The sequence below is a fragment of the Ostrea edulis genome, chromosome 7 (assembly GCF_947568905.1).
Source record: "Ostrea edulis chromosome 7, xbOstEdul1.1, whole genome shotgun sequence".
Classification (NCBI taxonomy): Eukaryota; Metazoa; Mollusca; class Bivalvia; order Ostreida; family Ostreidae; genus Ostrea; species Ostrea edulis.
Window position 1 is genome coordinate 22,519,098 of NC_079170.1, and position 23,364 is coordinate 22,542,461.

Consider the following 23,364-nt stretch of genomic DNA (forward strand, 5'->3'; position numbering starts at 1 on the left):
ATACAAATATATAGGGAAAATCTTTAAAAATCTTCTTCTCAAGAACCATTGGGCGAAAGAAGTTCACATTTACATGAAAGCTTTCTGACATAGTGTAGATTCAAGTTTGCAAAAACCATGGCCTCCAGGGGAAGGTTTGGGGCCATAATAGGGACTACGGTTTTACATGCAAATAGATATGGAAAATCTTCTGATATGGACCAAGGTGAGCGATGTGGCCCATGGGCCTCTTGTGTTTTATTTATTTTCTATGTATTATGTGTATAACATTCTCTTGTAAGGTATATGTGCATTGTAAAGCACCTTTGAGCGTACATAGTGTATGAAAAGGGTGCTATATAAATATGGTATTATTATTATTATTATTTTATTATTATTTCTCACCATGTGTAACCCAAACTCGTTCAGAGTACATAAGGGCCCAATGGTACTAATGACTTAAACATTTACCATTGGCAAATCGGTGATGGTACCATTGGGTTTACTCTGAACTGAAAGAAGATATTAACGGCAAACTAACAACTCAACTTTATGACAAACGGGATGAGATTTCAGTTCAATTCTCCATCGTCAAATTTTCGGCCTTACTTATGTAGCGATATTCCATTCTCATCATATATGGGTTTATATCTCTCAACTGATTCGATACGCAAGAGCTTGTTCTGCGTATGGTCAGTTTTTAAATCGAAGCAGGCTACTGACAAACAAGTTGATGGTGCAGGGGCTTCAACAGTCTCGTTTAAGGTCAGCATTTCGCAAATCCCATGGTGTTATATAACGATCTAGTTTGCCAATACAACCTTTCATTAGGTAAAATGCCAATCTGATGTCGCGACATGGCCAATAGAGGAGCGGATTGAAGATCTGGTTTTAATCAGATTGGTAAAATGCTGTCTGGCATGTTTCAAACCGATTGTTAGGCCGTTCTTGGCACACTGATTTTGACTACGGATAACTGTTTATAAACCCGATCATGATATAGGGCCACGGCGGGTGTGACCTGTCGACAGGGGATACTTACTCCTCCTAGGCACCTGATCCCACCTCTGGTATATCTAGGGTTCGTGCTTGCCCATCTCTCTATTTTGTATTGCTTATAGGAGTTATACGATTGATTGCTATTCGCTATCTTCACCTTTCATCTCCATATCTAGAAATTAGGATCTAGGGACACCCACAAGAAGTCTTTATGACTAAAATGATTATCCGGAAAAAAAATTTAAGGTCGATGGTCAGTCACCAGGTCACTTATTGAATTAAATTATAATCTTTAATCTTTTGGATAGCATCTCTTATTTTGCAGAGAAGCTGGGGTACCCGAGAAACTGTGACTTATGTTTACGAATATTTTAAGTACGACGTGTTTACTTTAAACTGGTTCCCTTAACTTTACTGAACGACGCGTCGTGGCACTGTGATATTTGTATTTATTTTTTCCATTACCTGGGCATGAGACGGAGAAACAAGATGGAGTCATTCTTTGCAAAGTCGATTAAGATTGCTTCAGTTGTAGCCGCATATTGGTAAGATGTCAAATGATCGTAAATTCTTGTTTAGTAACTTGAATTTCCTCTTGGGTCTGCTAACATCATAATCAACGGGTGGGGAACAGCCTGGAACACTCTCCCCCCCCCCCCCCCCCCCCCCCCCCCCCCCCTTACAGCGAGATCATCTCGCTAAACCGCGAGAATCCCTCTTTAGCGAAAAAGTAAACATTATCATAAAAAGGTGTTTTTGGTGTCTTTATTGAAAATAATAGCAAATCCCGTGCAATGCTGAATAATTGCAACACACACTCAACATGACGCGAATTATCTCTATAAAATTGACACCACAGTCAAGAAATTTCATATCAAAGTTGCTGCGTAAGAGGGAAGCAGTCTGAAATCCAAAGCACGCCATGAATGTTTTTGTTTTGATGGATATATTGGCTTAGTATCAGACATTTTAACACTTTTTCTGCTTTTCACGTGGAACACGAAGAGAAGCACTCTATGAGTTTCTCGGTTGTACAGGATGTATTTACTCTCGCTAGAGAGGGATTATCATGTTTCGCGACAATGTCTTGCTGTAGGGAAAGTATTCCCAACCTGTATAAGGACCGCACACACGACAATTACAAAGTTAATCTGAATTAACTCTGGTAGAAGTGGACTAACTTACTCAGTGTGCGAAACTAACTTTAAAGTCCTATAGACTTTCGGTCCATAGCCATTTTATTTCCTATAGACCACAACAAATTCCTATAGACCGAAATTTAACAAGCAATATTCATTGTTAATATGTTGTACGGTGTGACCGTTGAGACGAGTGAAGCCCACTAACATCTTGCAACACGACTTTTATCCGCCTCTTCATTTAACGCGGAAAATATAACGCACTTGGTGTAAACAGTTACAAATTGTGACGTCATATTAGCTGCAATGTTTTTTCTTCTCTCAAACCAAGCAAAAACAAAACGTTTGAAGCTATGAGAAAGCTTGTCTGTAATTTAAAAACGTTAATTGTACTTTCTAAACAATCTAATTATTTAATGACGGGATTGTCAATGAAGTATACCGCAGTGACTACGACATTTTTCCGGAGGCATTATGGGTAGTCCCCATCATTTTTCAGCTGATGAAGAGCAAACCATGTGACTCAATTGCGTAATCATTGGAGCTATTAAAAAATAGATAATAGACACAAATTCGGTTTGGTAATTTGTTTTTATATATTCTTTTTCAATTTCGTGCAAGTCAAGCTTTTCAATTAGAATTTCGTTTTCTTTTTCATTTTGGTCCCGCTCAGTTTCACTGTCTGATTCTTCATCTAAGTCACTTTTACTACGTTTCGTTTTCTCATTATTTTCTGAGACTTTAGCCTTGCTAGAGCTTGTTGTACTGACTACTTTCCGTTAGATTCCAGGGCGTGCACCTTCCACATATTTTTAAAACCATTCAAAAAAGGACATTCCAAATTTGCATGAAAACGGCGTACATTGTAAATATCAAATTGACACCCCCTGTTGAAAATGGAACAATCTGATTCGAATGATTTGTAATTACATTGTGGAACATTTTATTACAGCTAAGGGGTGAACATAAACATCAGCATACTACATATAAACTGGTCCCGCTTCTCATATATGTTAAATAAGCAGCGGGGGAACCAGTTTTTTTTACTCAGAATTCCTATAAACAAGTCGGTCTATAGCTATTTCGATTGTTATAGACCGACCGGATTTTCTATAGACATTGTCTATTGGTCCATGGTTAATTTTGCACACTGCTTACTTTGCGTTTAGTCTAGGTTATGTTAACCCCACTTTAGAAATGGATTAGATTAACCTGTTTTGGGTGTGAAGGTTATCTTATTAAACCCCGATATTGCGGTTTAAGTTGCACTTGTTGCTATGAACCATATTATGCTGAAATTATGTACAGTTATCAAGGGTGTGCAATTCAAAAAATAAACTACTAGCCCAAGATCGCCAGTTATATGTAACAGTTACTAGCCCAAGATCGCCAGTTATATGTAACAGTTACTAACCCAAGATTGCCAGTTACTAGCCCATGAACTACTGATAGTAATACAACAAAGCGTCTAAAAATGGAGTTGATACATGCAAGCTGAAATGTAAATATGCAAACAATGGTCAGATTCATATCTTTTAATATGTTGTACGGTGTGACCGTTGAGGCGAGCGAAGCCCATTAGTTCTTGCAACACGACTTATAGGTATTTTATCCGCCTCTTCATTTAACGTGGGAAATATAACGCGGTGGATGTAAACAGTTACATTGTGACGTCATAGTAGCTGCAATGTTTTTTTTCTTCTCTCAAACCAAGCAAAAACAAAACATTTGAAGCTACGAGAAAGCTTGTCTGAAATTTAAAAACATATATGGTACTTTCTAAACAATCTAATTATTTTAATTACGGGTTTGTCAATGAAGTATACCGCAGTGATGGCGACATTTTTCCGGAAGCATTATGGGTAATACTCATCTTTTTTCAGCTGATGAAGAGCAAATCACGTGACTCATGTGTAATCATTGGAGCTAGCTCGTCTCGTCGCTTCGCTCACTATTATTAAACAATTTGTCTGATTACTTCTGCGCAAGTGGTGACTGATTAAGTTTAATTTCAATTTTAGAGCATTTCATACTTTCTACACGGAATACACGGAACAAACTTCAGTTATAATTTTCCCTGGACTTTTGGATTTCGCAATATCTTGATCTTTGTTTACAGTACTTGCAATGCATGATATTTTTCTCAACATCAAAGTACAACAGTCATGTGGTGTTGTCCACTGTATTTGTCTCGCAAAAACGTTTTCTTTTTGTAATTGTTAAGTGAAAAAAGGTAGAGATAATGAACATTGATCATAACTCCTATAAAGACTTGAGGACAATGCAAAAAGTGAAACATGGACCCCCGGAAACATCGATACTTCTCCATTTTGTCATACTGGTAGCATAGTGGTAGAGTGTTCACTTCGTAACCAGGAGATTGTGAGTTCGAGCCCCGCTCTTACCATGGCTGTGTCAAACCTAAGACATTAACATAAGTAGTGATTGCTCCTTCATCAAACACTCAGTATTTAAAAGAATCATCAAACCTAAGACGTTAACATAGGTAGTGCAGCATTGATATTTGCCCACCTGACCTCGAAAATTATTGGCCCTGGGTGTCCGGCGATGGTAATTGTACACCCTCTGAGTTCTGCAGCACAGAACTTGTGCTAGGTTCTTGGAACTTTGCATGGATAGGACTATACTATTTACAAGTTTTTATAGCAGTTTATTTCATATGCAAACTACTGGAAATCATCTAATTTAGCCAATATTAAGCCATTGACTTGTGAGCTGTAGGTAAAATGAAGTTTAAAGCTCCTTTGAAAATTTGATTTTGAATGTGATGTGGGTTAAATATTATGGAAACTCAAATATGATTTGTTTTCCCAGATTGGCCTAATTTAATATACATGTATATACTTTGTATCAGGTGGTGTTGAATATTTTTGTAATATTGAATTAATATTCGATAACAGGGTCATTTCAATTTCCATGGTGTTCCTCAACAAGTACCTGCTCAGTAGCAAGGATTTAAAGGTAAGACAAATGGAAAAGCCAGATTCTGTGTCCCTGTTCAGTGTTCATGATGTAACAAACATACACGTAGCTGCAGAACTGTAGCTCTCTCAAAAAATATTGGGACAAATCTGTCCCAATATTTTTTTCCAGATAACTAGTTTTGCAGCCAGATGTAACAGTCATGTTCAGTATACAGATGGTAAGGGTTCTCATAGACTACATCTTTTTATTCATATTCTTGGTGTGTGGATATATATATGAAGAGAGAGAGAGAGAGATCCTATGGGTCATTTTATGGTGCAGTGCATCTGTCTGTCCATCTTTTAGAGCCTTGTGGGTCAGATAAAAATTGTTCTTCAGGGCTTGAAATAAAAGATGGCCTAATGGTCTGGGGCTAGTAAATTATGGATTTGGGCCAGTGCTTTGTAAAGAGCATGTGCCCTTTGGGCTAGGTAATTTGTCAAATTATTATCCAGTCATGGAATTTGGGCCAGTATTTTCATATCCACTGATTGAAAGGAATAGTAAAAGTTAACTACATGTATTAACCATTAAAAAATTTAAGTTGGTAGCCCAAGTGACCGGTGAATAAATATGATTATTTGTAGCCCTGGTTCTTACAAAGCTAGGATCTTCAAACTTGGTTGGTACAAATGGTCCCAATGGTTTGACCAATGGTTTGAAGAAAAAGCATATTGTTTTGCAAAGGTTATAGCTAGGTCAAAGGTCAAATTTATCTGGATAAATTTGTAAGCTCAAAACAAGATAGAAACAGTATTTTTTCTTTAAAAGGACTAGAATAATAAAACTTGATACTTATTCAACCATCATAATATGGTGCATTTCTGTCTGTTGTTTGTCTATTCACCCTTCAGCACCTTTGTGGAAATGAGAACAGTACCAATAAGGCTAGTCTAGTATAATCAAACCATGTACACACAGAGAATGCATGCCTGTTATTTCTCAAGGTCAAAGATATACTTATATCATGGGTGGTGCATGAAGGAAAAATAATACTGATACATCTATATTTATAAATTACAAATTTTGCTGATAAACTAAAAAAAAAACTTGCTCCAGATTTACTGCTTGCACCTTTAATATTGTTTCATGTGTGAGATGAATTCCGTAAGCTATAATAGAATCTTACTTGATTAGTAATTTGTAAATATTGCAAAATTAATTAAAAACTAAGAATGAGACGTCTAGGTCTACAAACCAATTGCACATTGTCAGGCTTTTCAGCCAAGCCGAGAAGTTGCGGTTGGTTTACAACTTGATAGCATAAAATTGTATATGTGTTCAGTGTTAATTATACTTATGATAGTTTTGACTAGGCCCATATTATTGTTTTACGAAGATTTATAATTATATTACTTATATATACATCTTATTCAACGAAGAACAGCCTCCCACCCTCCTGAGACCAACAAAGTCATTGTTACGACTAGCTTTTTGTAATAATCATATAACAGTTACTGATATGTACAAACACATGGATAAACACAAAAAAGATTTTATTTTGGTTGAATATGATTTTTGATGACACAGATCTTGAAAGTAAGTAATAAGTTGAAAACTGTCCAATATGTCAGATATCAAATGGTCCGGAACTGTTCTGGGAAGCTTGCACCTTAGTTAAAACATTTTTTTACCAAAATTAGGTTGTACACTACCTGGCAATGTCCAAGAAATCAGGCCATCGTTTACAACATAGCAGTTCTTCTGTTTATCATTCATATAGTGCATTGTTTTCAATTATTGCGTTTGACGAGAAGACACTTGTATTCATAGTTATGCCCTTAAATTGTTGCACTGAACAAAAACTACCATTATAAACACATTTGTAATAATGAGTTTCAAATTTGAAATTATGAATGACCATTCATTTTGTCTTTGGTCAAGTATTTGGCATGATGGATTACGATTGCATTTCACAAAAGCATTATCTAATTTTCAAAACGGAGAGAGATCATTTATGTTACGCAAAGAACATTTAATTAGGAGCTCCAAGTGCATTAGATAGTCCTTCCTCTATGCAATATCACTTAATTTTGATTTCCCGTGCTTGCGCAGTTTCATCTAGTGTATATATATTCTTGTGCACATGCATTCTTGTGTGCATGAAGTTATTTTCAGTAAAATTTAGTTTTCCACTTAATCTGCCAATCAGAACCTTTTTTTGACCAGATGATGGTTTATTTGAATGTTATTACACTGAGTATATTGTACATCTTCTGAATGGAGCTCTTGGTCTTTTTCCGATCAAACTGTTTCTGTTGTCATTATCGATGACTCTTCATATTTTCTTGGTTTATTATTGGACAGCTATGACAGCGAATTACAAAAGACCAGTTGAGTTCTCAATTGTCTGCTGGATTTATCAACAGACTTTACAATTTGGTCAGCAAAGTATCACATTATTATATAATTGAAAACTCAACCGGTCTTTTGTAATTCGCTGTAATATTCCAATGAGCAAACTTACGCGTCAGAAGAAGGTGACCAGTCTTGTTTTTGTTTTCCAGTTGAATGCTCCTCTGTTCATCACGTGGTACCAGTGTGTGGTCACGGTTGGCTTGTGTTGTTTCCTAAGTGCTCTGTCCAAGATGTTTCCTAACCATATCTCTTTTCCCTCCATAAAGCTTGACATGCAAATCCTGAAGGGGGTAAGTCCAAGCTAGTTCTTTTCCTCTTTGATTTTTTTAATTGCTGAGACATGATTGACTGCTGAAATTTCACAGTGCATCTTCAGTGGCTCATTGAGTGAATGAAAATCACAGATACTGATCAGTCATTGAGAGAATCACAGATATTGATCATTCATTGAGAAAATCACAGATACTGATCATTGAGAGAATCACAGATACTGATCATTGAGAGAGTCACAGATACTGATCAGTCATTGAGAGAATCACAGATACTGATCAGTCATTGAGAGAATCACAGATACTGATCATTGAGAGAATCACAGATACTGATCATTGAGAGAATCAGATACTGATCATTGAGAGAGTCACAGATACTGATCAGTGAGAGAATCACAGATACTGATCAGTGAGAGAATCACAGATACTGATCATTGAGAGAATCACAGATACTGATCACTGAGAGAATCACAGATACTGATCATTGAGAGAATCACAGATACTGATCAGTCTTTGGGGAATGGAGATTATGTCACAAATCAATCATCACTTGATTCTGATTGATGTTAGATGTAATGGTGATTCAGTATAAGAGGAAACATTGTTTGCATCCATTCAAAATGTTAGTCATTGGCCTGTAAGATTTACTGTAAATGTATGGTATCTAATATGTACAATATTTGGTTTCTAAATGTGATATATATATATATATATGTATGTATATATATATATATATATATGTCTGTATGTATGTATGTATGCCTGTATGTATGTACATGTATGTATGCAAGACATTTAGCAATGTACTTGATTTAGCAATAGCTGCTCTCTGCGCAGAAAGGCACTTAATAGAAAATAGAAAATACAACCAAATGTAATACGATTACAGTAATTTAGAACAGAATGATGGGATTTGATAAAAAAAAATATTTTGATATTAAAAGTCAGATATCATATGTGTGATACTCATCAAACACACACTCAGTACTGAAATGATATTTGTTAAAATATGAATGGGAAAACTATATATACACTGTATTAAAAACAGTAACTTGGAACTGGAAAGTCGCTGTATCTTAATGAATTTAGAAGTGCTTTGTATATTATGTGTATTAGCAGATTAATCAAACAGAATCTCTGTTCATCTTGCAGGTGCTCCCTCTTTCCATAGTGTTTGCCTCCATGATCTCATTTAACAACCTCTGTCTGAAGCACGTAGGCGTGGCATTTTACTACATAGGTCGCTCCCTGACGACTGTGTTCAACGTGGTTTGTACATTTTGTTTTCTGTAATGGTAAGGTTTTACTGGCAACCTTTCTATAAAATACAAGAGGTGTTTGTGAAACACCCTACTGTGAAGAATGACTAAGTTCAATTATAATAAATATAACCTTGTTTAGCATTTGCTGTTTCATTCTTTGGTTGTGAAACACCCTACTGTGAAGAATGACTAAGTTCAATTATGATTAATATAACCTTGATCCGTGTTTGGTATTTTCCATTTCATTCACCATACATAACAAATGAAATAGTAATATTTGTGCGTTTGGAAATCCAGTGAAACTCCCCAACACTGGCCAGTTGTTGGATTGAAAAAAATGCTTGGTTTAAGGAGGAGACATCAGTTTGGAAAGATGGCTGGTATACTGAAAAATTTACAACTAAAAAATGAGTTATGTCCCTTTAAATCTGATACTTATATACTGCTCATATGTGATTGCTATTGATGATTATTGATGTACATAGTATTAGGCCAATTCAACTTAATTAGTAGATTATCATCTGGGGTCACCAAAAAGTATGGGGCGGGTGGGAGGATTTTATTTTATGATTTTTATTTTCTGAGAAAATTTTTAATGACGAACAAGTAGTGCATCATTTAATGCCAGATGGATCTATGCTTATTTCACAGACGAATTCCAGGTTAAGCTTTCAGACACAGAAAGATACCAAACTTCTTCAAGCACATTAATGCTTTCCTTTCATTTACGCCCGTAAGAAGGTGAGAAGTTAAGAAAACCATAATATGATCCATTTTCTTTATGTTGCTATACCGGAAATGTAAACAAGAAGTGTAAATACTGGAGTTGGACATGAAAATTTTCCGGAAATCGCAATCTCCGCAAAATAAAAAAATTTTGGGTGGGCTGATTTTTGAGGGGCGGGCGGGGATGATAATCTATCAATTAAGTTGAATTGGCCTTACAAGGAACTCTTCATATCAAACTAACACTTAATGTACATATAGTCTGAATTCTTATTGCATCAGAACTATAATGATGTAGCAATGGCATTCTCCAAATTCTAACATTCTAAAACTCTCCCCTAAAAATGTCAAAAGACTTTTTGCAGAGCTACATCTGTACTAGGGTGTACCATGTCAGAATGGATTTTATATCACTGGAGTTGAAGGAAATTCAAGCCCTTCTTACGTTATCATTGCACCATAATTTGGTTAATAATAAAAATGACAAGGTCGAAGGATGTGACCTTTGCTACTAAGCTATGACCTGTGAAGGTTTTGGACTCAGATGATCATATTTGGTCATAAGGTTCAATAATTTGTTCCTTTACAAATTAGGAATATACGGAATAAATGTCTAGATTTCTATTGTAGACAATCTATCAACAATAGAAGAATATTTGGTAATTTCAATATAATCAGGTAGATAGTCAAAAGAAATTTCACTTGAACTGTGTGTCTCTGTAATAACCAAGAATTCTTATTATAGTTCTTCCATCAAGAAATGCATTTGAATTTGTTATAATCAAGCTGCCTTTGCTCTAACTGTTTTTATGCCCCCCTTTTAAAAAGAGTGGGTATTGCACCTGTTGGTCGGTTGGTCAGTATGTAGACCACATCTTGCCCACTCAATACCTGAAGAACCCTTTGCATGATAGTTACCAAACATGAAACAATTGTTGCCCCTAGATTGTAGATAGTCCCTTTAGATTTTGAAATTACTGTGGACATAAGAAAATATTTTCCACATAATATCTTGTGAACCCCTTGATGGCAGACGTTAAACATGGTACACTAGTACACCCAAGAGTAGATGTTCCCCAATGGTTTTCAAGTCACAAAGACAAAGGTCATAACTCAAATAATTGGTTATTTTGGAATGTCTGCTCAGTGTCTTGAGAGAGATCCAACTTAGTATTGTGGTTGCCACTGTCTAGTTAATAACCCTTATATTTCATTATTGTTGCAGACATTCTGAATTTAAAATTGATCCTTTTCACTATTGCCAAATGGGGGCTATATATATATACATGTATATATATCTAAAACATTCTTGTTATAAGTATGTTTCACTGTTTGTCTCTGTTTAACTCAGGCATTCTCCTACACCATGCTACAACAGAGTACCTCAGTCAAAGCCATTGTGTGCTGTCTCATCATCATTGCTGGATTTTTCATGGGGGTGGATCAAGAGGGAGTGGCAGGTAAAATTCACATGGCCAACAATTACGTATATATCCTCGCCTATAAGTCGGATTTTAGGGAGCTAAAAATTGGTTCAAAACTTTATATCTGACTTATAGGCGAGTCCTAAGAAGATTAGCATTTTTCTGGACAGCGTAATGTATAGTATTTTTTAACAACTTCTTTCTCCGATGATTATCATGATCAACGTTGAATGGACATATTATATTATTCATTTATTCTAGGATTATATGTATAAAGTACAAGTATTTACATATTTAGGGCCCCTCATGAAATGCGGGAAGCCCTATAGTAATCACATTGTCCGTCCATCCGTCTGTCCGTCAACACTTTCTTTGTGACACGATAACTCAAACAGTTTTTATCGTACAGTTTTCAAATTTTGTACAGAAATAATGTACAATAAGAGGAAGACACCTATAGATTTTGGGGTCATGTCACTTTGTCTGTCTGTCTGTCTGTATTTGTGTCATTATCTTTGTTATTATGAACACTTTCTTTGTGACACGATAACTCAAACAGTTTTCATTGTACAGTTTTCAAATTTTGTACAGAAATACTTTACAATAAGAAGAAGATACCTATGTATTTTGAAGTCATGTCACTTTGTCTGTCTGTTTGAATGTCATCATCTTTCTTATTATGACCGTATTTATTTACCACTGTCTAAGGGAGATAATTGAATTTGAATTATGATATGCATTGTATTGATATATAGAAAATTTACAAGAAATAACTCTACAACATTGTGTAGTGTATATATTTGGGTTTTTTTTAATGTGATATAATAAAAAAAAATGCTTGATGTTACATGTATATTGAATTAAAACACGTCATTCCCAGTCAACAACTTTCGATCGGGATCGGAATGCGAAATAAAATTTCTTATATCCGGTTGCAAAGTGAAACTGCTTCATGCTTCAAGTTATTGAATTATGTAGTAATTGCACGTTACACATTAGAGAACTGTTCCTTTTAATAAAGAAAGTCACAAAATAGATACAAAATGAGTGTACCTTATTCATTACTGTTACCGAGCTTTCGTCGGCGAAAATCTCGAAATGGCGTGTTTCACTGCGCTTGTTGACGGTAAGGTCAACATTTTCTACGTGAGTATTTTGATATTTGCTCATGAATTTTTTGCGCATACATGGTATGTCTCGGCTAGGAATAATGGAAACTTTCTCACCTATGTATGTAAAGACATATTAATCTCTATTTTTAAAAATGTAGAACACTTTTATCAAATGACAATGTGTTTGAAAACGCTTAGAGCCCCAATGTCAGAATTTCCTTTTCCAAGACATCAATATGTCAAATTCATAATCCTTTTCGAATAGGATGTACCATATTTTGTACCAGTTATCCATTTTGAATCCTCTATTAGAATGGGATTTTGTTACACACTGTTGTGTTTGAGTGGATGTCATGAATGTGTGTCAAACAGAAGTAATTTAAATTGCATAAGCATGATAAGTCTCTCATAAATATGCTTCATCATCATGATGCCTTTTTCACAAATTGGCATTCCAATGTATCTTTATATATTATTAATTCTAACATATATACCAGCTCCAAACATTGCTATATCAAATACAGATGTCACTTTCCTCTAATAACCCTCGGCGGGGCCCTTGCTGACCGTGTCAGTTTTCTAGTTTAATGATTCTATTCATCTTAAGTGTATATTACTGAAATTGATTTGTTGATAAAATGAATAAATATCAGCACATATCACAAAATATTATTTGAAACAAGTGAAAATGTTAAAGCATTGGTTTGAAATTGTCAACCAATTCTTGAAAAAAGTTATACCGACTTATAAGCGGGTCAATGGAAAATCCCTCCAAAATAGGCTACAAAATATACAACCGACTTATAGGCGAACCGACCTATAGGCGAGTATAGGCCAATCCGAAAACATGAGTTATCTTTCCTTGATCCGGAACGTAGTACGCTTGCATAACAGTAGGTTAAGACTTCCGGGTAGTATATTCGAGAAGCGTCATTATCAACAGTGCAGAAGGCCGCAAAGATAATGCTGTATAATTTTACAGTAATCACGCCAACAAATATGTTAACGTTAATAAAAGATCCCAATGCATAGGTTTACTTCATACACGTGAAAATAACCAACTTTGCCTGTAAAAATAATAGAAAATCAATGTTGTAAGTAGAGGAGGACACCCCCCCCCCTCCTATCCGATAGGATGTTCTATCGTTAAAGTGATGTAATTTCCTACGACGGGCCTGTCCCGAGACGCAGTAAGATTATTCTAACTAACCCCTCCCCCCCAACCCCCCATTTTCCAGGATTTCACGTGTTTTATAACTGAAATTAGTATATGTCATATATTGCATACATTTCCTCAGGATTTTTAGCCCGTGTTTTAATACAGTCAGATTTATAATAAGATATCAGAAGTTACTTATTCAATATCAATGTAGTACATTCAGTGATGAAAGTTCTGCCACGATGTACGTCTAGGTATGTCGGACTGACACATCTGGATTCTGAAAATGTTCATCTCCTTCGATTGGTGAGTAAAATTTAACCCAGCCTGTAGGCCTACTTGTAAATGAAGCAGAGGCCACTGACAGATTTCCAGCTGTCTGCCCACAAATTTTATACAGTTTCAAATACAAGTATAACCATAAAGAATTTCGTCGTCACAAACCAATTTTAAACTGACATGCAATGCTTTGAAAATAAAATAACGTATAATTGAACACCCTGAATTTATAGTCGGCAAGAGTATGTACCTGTAAATACAGCCATTTTGAGTAAAATATTCGGAGTTTTACTCAAATTATTTTGTAAATTTGTGGCGAAAGGGGGTGTCTAAGTCTGTCATTGCAATTTCTTTTATGACACGATACGTGCCTATACATAATCAAGTAGATTTCAAGGGGGCTAAAACGAATAAAAGAGGGAAGATACAGAGACGTCAAAAGCATTGTATTAGGGGGGGGGGGGGGAAACTTACCTATCCCCCAGAGAGTACATTTGAGAATATGCCCCCCCCCCTTCCGGGATGACACAGGTCTATGAAAAATAATTTATATCAGTCTAGCAATATTCAACAAAATTAATAAAAAATATTATTTAGTTACCTATTTTACTGCATTTTAAACATATCAGTTAATATTAACAATCCTAGCTTCATGGTGCAGTGTACAAAATGATTTGCACGTCCAGGTACTTTGGAGAAAGTTACCCAATGATTGCAATCTGGTTTATTTTTGAAAGAGTCGATTGGTGGTGGTGGAATAAATTTAGCCCTGATAAAACAATGAAAGCGTTGATTCCCTATTTTAATTGATTTTTTTTATTTTGAAAAGAGGGGGGGGGGGGCATTTTACATGTATGCAAGATCTTCTCACCACAGACACTCGACGTTTTAAATATCTATAATAAAAAAAAATTGCCTACAAAATAATTATGTCAGTCGTTATTGGATACATATGTAAACAAATGAATGTCTGGGTGATTTCCAATTTAATTTTTAAAATCCCCCCTCCCCCCGAAAATCACTCCCGACTCGATCAAGAAATTCTTCTTCTTTTTTTCCATTAACATTTTCTAACTCACTCGTACAAATGATTTCAACTGTTCTCGATTTTGAACAGCGCCCATACTAATATAACTATATATATTATATATGCGCAGTCTGACTGTGTTACTACCCGGAAGTTGTCATATTCACACTAAATGTAAGAATACAAAGAGAGATAACTCACGTTTTCGGAAAGGCCTATATACGGTATGTCAATTCTCAAAAGTACTCATACGTGTACATTGTATCTGAAATGGATTTATTTTTAGTAATTGAAATACTTTTTAACTTAGATGCAGTAAAGTATGTGCTTGTGGTGATTATACAGTGATACTTATGTATGGATGCGTTTTTCAGGGTCGCTGTCTCTAATGGGTGTGGTATTTGGGGTCATGGCCAGTGCCAGTGTGGCCTTGAACTCTATATACACCAAGAAAGTTCTGCCCGTGGTGGACAACAACATTTGGAGGTTAACCTTCTACAACAACGTTAACGCGTGTTTCATTTTCCTGCCTCTAATGCTGACATTTGGTGAGGCCGGAGAAGTGTGGGGCTTCTCGAAGCTGAGGGATGTGACATTTTGGACCTACATGACAGTAGGTGGTGTGTTCGGATTCGCGATAGGTTACATCACGGGATTACAGATCCAGGTGACCTCTCCTCTCACTCATAATATATCTGGAACAGCCAAGGCCTGCGCCCAGACTGTGATAGCCTGCATATACTACCATGACCACAAGTCTTTGTTGTGGTGGACCAGTAACTTCGTCGTACTGTTCGGATCAGGGGCGTACACAGAAGTCCGTAGACAGGAAATGAAAGTTCAACATACGAAGGACATGGCTAAAATAGCTCAGAAAATGGAGGAGGGAGAAGATTCAGCCGAGAAAGAACTTATTTCCAAGTGAAACTCGTAATGAAGTTAGGGTGCATTTATCAAATTTAGTACTAGGGTTTATTTAAATAGATTTTCTGTATCGGGGTCTATGTTATTGGTTATCGCATTGTTAAGGTAGTTGTTTGTTTACATGTAACACAATTTGTAAACAACCCGCCTGTAAAATGAAATCCATTTTTACTGCAGGAATTGATAGTTGGGTAACTATTGCCATTTTTAACTCACCTGTTTTTCATTTTGTCCATCATTTGTGGTTGTCGTAAACTTTTCACATTTTCAATTTCTCCAGAAATGCTTGGCCAATTTCAACCACAATTGGCACAAAGTCTCCTCCAGTTAAAGGGATTAAATTTAGATCCCTATTGTTCCCCAACTCTAGCATCACAAGTCATCAAAGGAAAATAATTTGAATCTCTGCTACATGAAAATGATATCTTTTCATATATAATTTAGTTTGTTTCAATTTCTACTTAGAAGAAATGTTATGGGCGAGAAGTCTTCTCGAAAAGAGTAAATGTTTAATTTGCCATATGTAAGCCTCCACCTGGAGTTTAGAATCCAGTTTGTTGAAAATGTGTGTCCACATTAGGGATTTAAAGCTTCACACTCTAGGTGTCCTAAAATTATAAGACGAGAAACATAGCTCATGTGAGTTGATAATGCTAGTGGGCCTCTAAGTTTTAGTCTTTGAATTTTGAATAAGTGATACCAGATTCTATTGTTTCCAATCAAATAATGTCATGAGAATTCTGAATACTGACTTCACTAAAAAAAGGGGGGCAACAATGGTATTTGTATGGATTATCAGTATTAAAATGGCAAATGAGATATTTTTGTCAAGTATTAAGAATCCATTCTAGTAGACCATATGTACAAGGGACTATGAAAAATTTGGAAGTCCATCAGATAACAGAAAAACTTTGTGAGTTTGACTGTCTTTTAAGGTCCGTAATTCGACCCTCTGACCACCAATGGTTTATTGTCACACAATACGTTTCGCTCTGAAAAAAGAAAGAGGCGAGTAATTGGTTTTCATATGTAGCAACAAAATTAGATCCAGCTTATAGCTATTGTGACGTCTAGCTTAGAATTACTATTTATAGTAATTAGTTGTAATTTGAGGAGAATGAAGTTCCTAATGTCCACATGCAGACACCAAGCGAAATCGATCAAGAATTGAATACGCCACTGGTCACTCATCTCACAAAATTATTGTCTATATTAACTTATGATTAATCTTAATTGTTGATTACAATTAATTACCGTTATTAATGCTAATTAATTTGCAGTACACAGGGTGAATTGTTGCTTGAGAGAATGAAGTGTTGCTTGACAAAACATCCAATTTACAATGACAAAAGATTTTACTGTGTTCTCATAAAATGTTCAAGTTACATTTAGTGTGAATATATTCATAATACCCCCCGCAACAAGTTGTGGGGGGGTATACTGGAATCGGGTTGTCCGTCCGTCTGTAGACGCAATGGTTTCCGGACTCTAAAGCATTATCCTTTCCACCTACAGTCACCATATCATATATATGGACTACCCATGGGATGAAGATGTTCCCTATCGATTTTGGGGTCAAAGGTCAAGCGCACTGGACATCGCAGTAGCAATATGGTTTCCGGGCTTGAAAGCGTTATCCTTTTCACCTACAGTCACCATATCATACATATGGACTACCCATAGGATGAAGATGTTCCCTATCGATTTTGGGGTCAAAAGGTCAAAGGTCACGCGCACTGGACATCGAAGTAGCAATATGGTTTCCGGGCTCTAAAGCGTTATCCTTTCCACCTACAGTCACCATATCATACATATGGACTACCCATGGGATGAAGATGTTCCCTATCGATTTTGGGGTCAAAAGGTCAAAGGTCAAGCACACTGGACATCGAGTAGCAATATAGTTCGGTTTGTCATGCCATTTGTTTTTTACACTCAGAAAAGAGGTAGTTTATACCTATTACCAACACCCTTTGGGAGATTGGGGTAAGCGGGGGGTATTCTTAGTGAGCATTGCTCACAGTACCTCTTATTATACATGTTAAACACTCACTGTAACATTCCTTGACAGACTTTCATTTTAAACTTATACTGCCAAGCAGGGTTTTTTTGTTGTTTATGTGGGTTTTTTTTTAATACATATATCTTTTTAGCTAGCTGTATGAAATGTATCCATTCTGCTGTGAAAATGATATTGTTTTACAGTATTTATATAGTACATACAATCACACTATTCATGGTGTTCACGTTTTGTTTTTATTTTTATTTATTGGAAGTACAATCAATCTTTTGACCATTCACATCATTTTAAACTGCACCCCCTAACTAGGAAAACTTTTTTTAAAAAATAAGATTGTTCATAATTCAGTCTCTGATACAATCTTCGTAAAGTATAAAAAGCTAAAGATTCCATGAATTCATAGTCTGGAATCTGATGCAGGGAGGGCATTGTTTAAAGTTGTATGGTCCGAATTACAATATTTTTTTCCATCTCGTAAAAACGCTATTAAATCATCGCACGTATGTAGTTATGAGACTGTACGACATATAATAAATTATTTCACCTGTTTTAACCCAAATAATTTGATTTTAAATTGATGTTTACAAATAACCGCGTCACTCTGCCATTTCAAGTGACAGTCACGTGACCAGTTCAAACTTTCAAATCATTGGTGGTCTTATCTGTGTAAAGCTGTGTATTTTGTTATAACAGTACCGTACCTAAGTTTAATAGAAATAAAAATATCAAGTACCTTTTAGTAATTCGTTGTTTTACACTCTTTAAGCCTTAAAACTAGACAGTTGCGTATGAGTTAATACATCATGTTGGGATTCCCCTGACGCGCGTGGGTCTATTTATAGACGTCTATTATGGGATGATTTAAATATGTAGCCACTATATTTACTTTCTAAATAATCGCACTGTTTTCTTTTACATGCAGATGTTTTCAAGCATGTAATTAAGGGAAAGTTAATAACTTTATAAAGTCATTAATCTGCTTTAAAGTAATTATGTACAAAAATAATACATGAACATCGGGTCATACAGCTTTAATATTATAGTTAGAATTATATCCGTTGATCAATATTCAACAGATGTGTATCTATATAATCGTAATTTATGTTTGTGTATGAATATAATTCATGTCACAGAGTGGTTAAAATCCCTCTCTTACCAGTGGATGAAAATGGTTATGATGCGTATAAGTGTGGAACCACTGATAATCCGTAATCTGTAAATGTTATCCGTCTCTTTTGGTTCCATGTGTTAGTGTTGTAAGATACTCTGTACTATGACAGGCAGTGTAAAACCAGAATCTTACCCCAGTAATCCACCATTCTCTTTATGACAATAGACAAAATACTAGTAGTAGCACTTTGATTTTAAGATCTGAAAACTCCGCTCGTGTTTATTTAATTGTTATTAGTGATAATTTGCTTGCTGTCAGACAGAACAGCGGCAAAAATTGTTGTTTTTTCCAAGGACAAGAATTTAATGTGAAAGTGCTACTTCATTTTCTTGCCAATCAAATAACAGAAGTTTGGAATCGGACAGTTGACAGACAGTATTGTTCCGGTATTGTGTCAGCTGACAGATGACAAGTTTGGAATCGGACGGTTGACAGACAGTATTGTTTTGGGATTGTGTCAGCTGACAGAGTTTAGGTTAAGCTCTGTGGACTGCGTAATTTGTGTGTGCCATGAGCGAGAGATCTGTTTATAGTTTGTTTCTGAATTCCATGCCTTGTATACCTTGGCATTTATTAACATATCATACTATGTACTTAAATCTTTGTTTTTTTTTAACCAGGAACTACTCTGTTCCATGTATGTATGCAATATTAATGAAATACCATAAAGTTTGAAACATCTCTTTGTTTTGGCTTTATATATTTGATATACATGTGTAGTTTTATGTGAGATCAGAGATTTATTAACAATGTTAGTCATTAAAATGCAAGAGGTGATGAACCCAACTTATAAAAGATGGTGCCTTCCCCAAAAACATCAAATTCACATTCTGTCAATTGTTTTACTGTGTAGATGACTTCAAAATGAAACGCCAAGGCAGTGGGTGTAGGGCAGAAGGTACATGTAACAATGTGTGTGATACATGTATTATAGTGAAGAAAGAACAAGCCCGGGCACCACAAGAAATTACGGGCTCCACAAAGAACTAACCCATGCTCCAAAATGAACAAACCCGAGCACCACAAAAAAATTCCAGGCCTCACAAAGAACAAACCCATACTCCAAAATGAACAAGCCGAGGCACAGCAAAGTAATTCTGGGCTCCACAAAGAACAAACCCATGCTCCAAAATGAACAAGCCCGGGCACCACAGGGAAATTCTGGGCTTCACAAAGAACAAACCCATGCTCCAAAATGAACAAGCCCGAGTACCACAAGGCTCCATAAAGTTGTGCATTCTTTGCAACATGGGCATATTCTCTGTGTTACTGTTGAGTGACATTGAACTTTGACCTTTAGACCTGAAATCTTAGGGAAACCAAATATCTTGAGATAATGTAGCATCTCTGCAAGTGTTCTTGAAATCAGATACACTTTAAAGATCAAATTTAGGAAATGTAGGAATTTTCTTTATAATGACTGACCTTTTACATTTCATCTAAAACAGATAATAACAGTTTGCTTGTGTTACTAGGGTCTGTTACAGTCTGCATAAGTCGGGCATGAGTTATTTGTAAATTTATTTCTATAATCCTAGCTTCTCTGAGACTACTGAACTGTCATAAATTTTTATTGCTATTGGTCTGTCGCCCATCGTGCATTAACAATTTAAAATTTACAACTTCTCGATAACTACCATTCCATTTTTTTTTTCAAATTTGATATGAAGCATCTTTGGGACAAAACTGCTTAAACATACCGGGGTATATATTTCAGGACTTCTAAATGCATAGCCACGCAGAGCAGGAAAATCTCTACCAAATTTGTATTATTAGGTCCCCTGAGTAACCTCGAGTGACCTATTGCAATTGGTTGTCGTGCGTTAACAATTAAACATTTTTAGCTTCTTAATAACTACCTGTCCAATTAATTTCAAATTTGGTATAAAGCATCATTGGGACAAGGGGGACATAAATTGTAAATTTCAGGACTCCAGCACCCTTAGGGGCGGGTCCAAATTGACCAATTTTCAAAAATCTTCTCGAGAACCACACACATGTAAGAAAAACTAAATTCATAGTGATGTAGAGCAGGAAGGCCTCTACCAAATTTGTAAATTTCATGATCCCCGGGGTAGGGGTTCTGACCCCAGGGTGGGGCCAAACTTGGTATATAATGTTAATGTGTAAAACACTTTAAAAACATCTTCTTTAGTGCTATATATTGATACTAAAATGAAAGTAAATAGATATTTAGAAAGAACAGCTAGTCCTTTACCAAAATTGTAAATTTGATGATCCCAGAGGTAGGGGTTTTGGTAATCAGGGTGTGGCCAAAATGGTCAGTTATTAAATATGTGAACAATAGACATTTTTAACTTATTGACAATTATCATTCCAATTCTTTTCAAATTTGGTATGAAATATATTTGGAACAAGGGGAACATGAATTGTAAATTTCAGGATTCCTGCACCCCTGGGGCCTTAAGGGTGTGGGAAAAACTGCCCAAAATTGACCGATTTTCAAAAATATTCTTCTCAGAACCTTGTGTAAGAAAAACTAAATGCATAGTGATGTAGAGCAGGAAGGCCTCTACCAAAATTGTAAATTTAATGATCCTCGGGGTAGGGATTCTGACCCCAGGGCGGGGCCAAACTTGGTAAATAGTGCTAATTGGATAGATCATGCAGGTAGTCTTTTACCAAAATTGTAAATTTTGATTTTCCCCAGAGTAAGGGTTTTGACCCCAGGGTGGGTCCAAACTTAGTATATGGTATTTATGTGTAAGTTTGCTGATACTGTATAAAATTTAAATGCATACTTAGGAATAGTAGAAAAGGATGTACAAAATTGGTGAATTTCATAACCCAGGGTTATGACTTTAGGATTAGTCATATCTTTTGATGTTTTAATGTTAATACACCTATTATTTAAAGCCTTTCATCAGTGTATGCACTATTGAGGGCAGTGAAGTTTTAAGAACACATCTTGTTTATACTATTGAACATTAGAATTTAGCTTAGATATTCAGAACAGAATTTTTTTTCTAGATTTCATAGCCCATGGAAGTAGTGATACTTTTTCACTAGTATTCAGGTGACCAATAAGGCCTGTGGGTCTCTTGTTCTTGATCCCATAAATAGTTTTTAAGTGGAAAACATTCTAAAAATAACATATTGATAATAAATTGAATCTAAATATATATTTAGAAGGAGCAGGTTGTAATTGTAAATTTTATTATTCCAAGGGTAGTTTTTGTTACATGTACCAGGTCATAGTGATTAGATGTGTGCATAAACAATTGAACATTTTAACTTCTTGATAATTACCCTTCTAATTCTTTTCAAATTTGGTATGAAGCATCTTTGGGACAAGGGGAACGCACAATGTATATCATAAATTTCAGGACTCCTGCACCCCAAAGATAATAGGGGTGGAAGCAAAATTTTAGAAAAAAAATTAAAGCTAGTTTCTTTAAAATAAAATCCGTTCACGTGAAATTAATTTCGTTCCATTGAAATAAAATCCTGAGTGAAGTCTATATAGCTAGAATAGATGTTATTTGTTATAATTATATAATGATATGATTAAATACATGTATATTTTCAAATGAAAATCCACCCATTGAAAATCATTTACAAAATCAAACACGTATTCTTATCTTCAATTTTACCCAGGATGCTACTTTTAAGCATGAAAAGATTTTTGTTGCAAGAGAAACAAGGAAATAAAAATTACCCCCCCCCCCCCCCCTTTCCATTGAAAGAGATGATAATAGGATGGCTTGACCAACAAGCAATTGATTCTGATTATGAACTGTGGCTCTTTTAGATTTAATCAAAGGTCGCTGACCAAGTCTTACTTGTACAGTATATGTGTAAGTCAATTGAGGCTATAAGCCTAGCTGTTTCACTTGTATGGATTAAAGGGGGAAATATTTGCATCTTAACAGTTGTATTTCATATGAATGAAACTTTAGAAAAAATCTACTTCTTGACAACGAATTTATTTCGTTAAAAAAAATCCATCCTCTTGTTCTTAACCAGCTACTGTTGAAATATATTGATAGATTCCAATTTATTCAAATAATGTCCGGGGGGATAGGGTAGGGTCTCGGTAGGGGATCAAATTTTTGCATGGGAAATATGAAATTTAAAAATAGATATCTTCATAAGGACCGCATGGCATCTAATCAAACGCAGGTAGTGCAAATTCAAGTTTGTTAAATCATTGCCTTCCCGGGAAAAGGGGATGGGCGTGTTAGGATGGGGCTTGAATAGGGAAAGATATGCATAAAACTATGTATAGGAGAACAACAGGGGGTCAGAATTAGGCCACCTTTAAAAAATTGTATGTTTGTCTTCTCCCAACCGACTGATAACAAAAAGTCTGCACATGTTATAATTTTTTTTATCAATACCTACTCAGAGGCCAACCCCAATTGGAAATATAGCGTCAATTTCTTCAGTTTAGGAAACCGTGCCTTTGTATGCATACATGTACGGAAGCCGGTGGGTGCTAGGGTATAAAATTAATACAACTGTAGTCACTAAACTGGCGGTCGCCACTTGATTTAACTAGCGACTGATA

At 35.7% G+C, this 23,364-nt stretch overlaps 1 protein-coding gene across 1 annotated transcript; it reads left to right on the plus strand.

The window, feature by feature from the left end:
- Positions 1-1,377: 1,377 nt before the first annotated feature.
- Positions 1,378-19,514, plus strand: LOC125656157 (GDP-fucose transporter 1-like). The gene is made up of 6 exons (XM_048886748.2): positions 1,378-1,523; positions 5,039-5,099; positions 7,610-7,750; positions 8,882-8,998; positions 11,069-11,177; positions 15,093-19,514. The coding sequence occupies exons 1-6, from the start codon at positions 1,450-1,452 to the stop codon at positions 15,641-15,643; spliced, it is 1,053 nt and encodes a 350-aa protein (XP_048742705.1). The 5' UTR covers positions 1,378-1,449; the 3' UTR covers positions 15,644-19,514.
- The last annotated feature ends 3,850 nt before the right edge of the window (positions 19,515-23,364 follow it).

What these genes read in the sequence shown, in the direction of transcription:
- LOC125656157 (XM_048886748.2), top strand. Translation starts at nt 1,450, where the DNA reads ATGAGACGGAGAAACAAGATGGAGTCATTCTTTGCAAAGTCGATTAAG. An exon ending in TCAGTAGCAAGGATTTAAAG is followed by an intron (nt 5,100 to 7,609) that starts GTAAGACAAATG and finishes TTTGTTTTCCAG; the next exon opens with TTGAATGCTCCTCTGTTCAT. An exon ending in ACATGCAAATCCTGAAGGGG is followed by an intron (nt 7,751 to 8,881) that starts GTAAGTCCAAGC and finishes TTCATCTTGCAG; the next exon opens with GTGCTCCCTCTTTCCATAGT.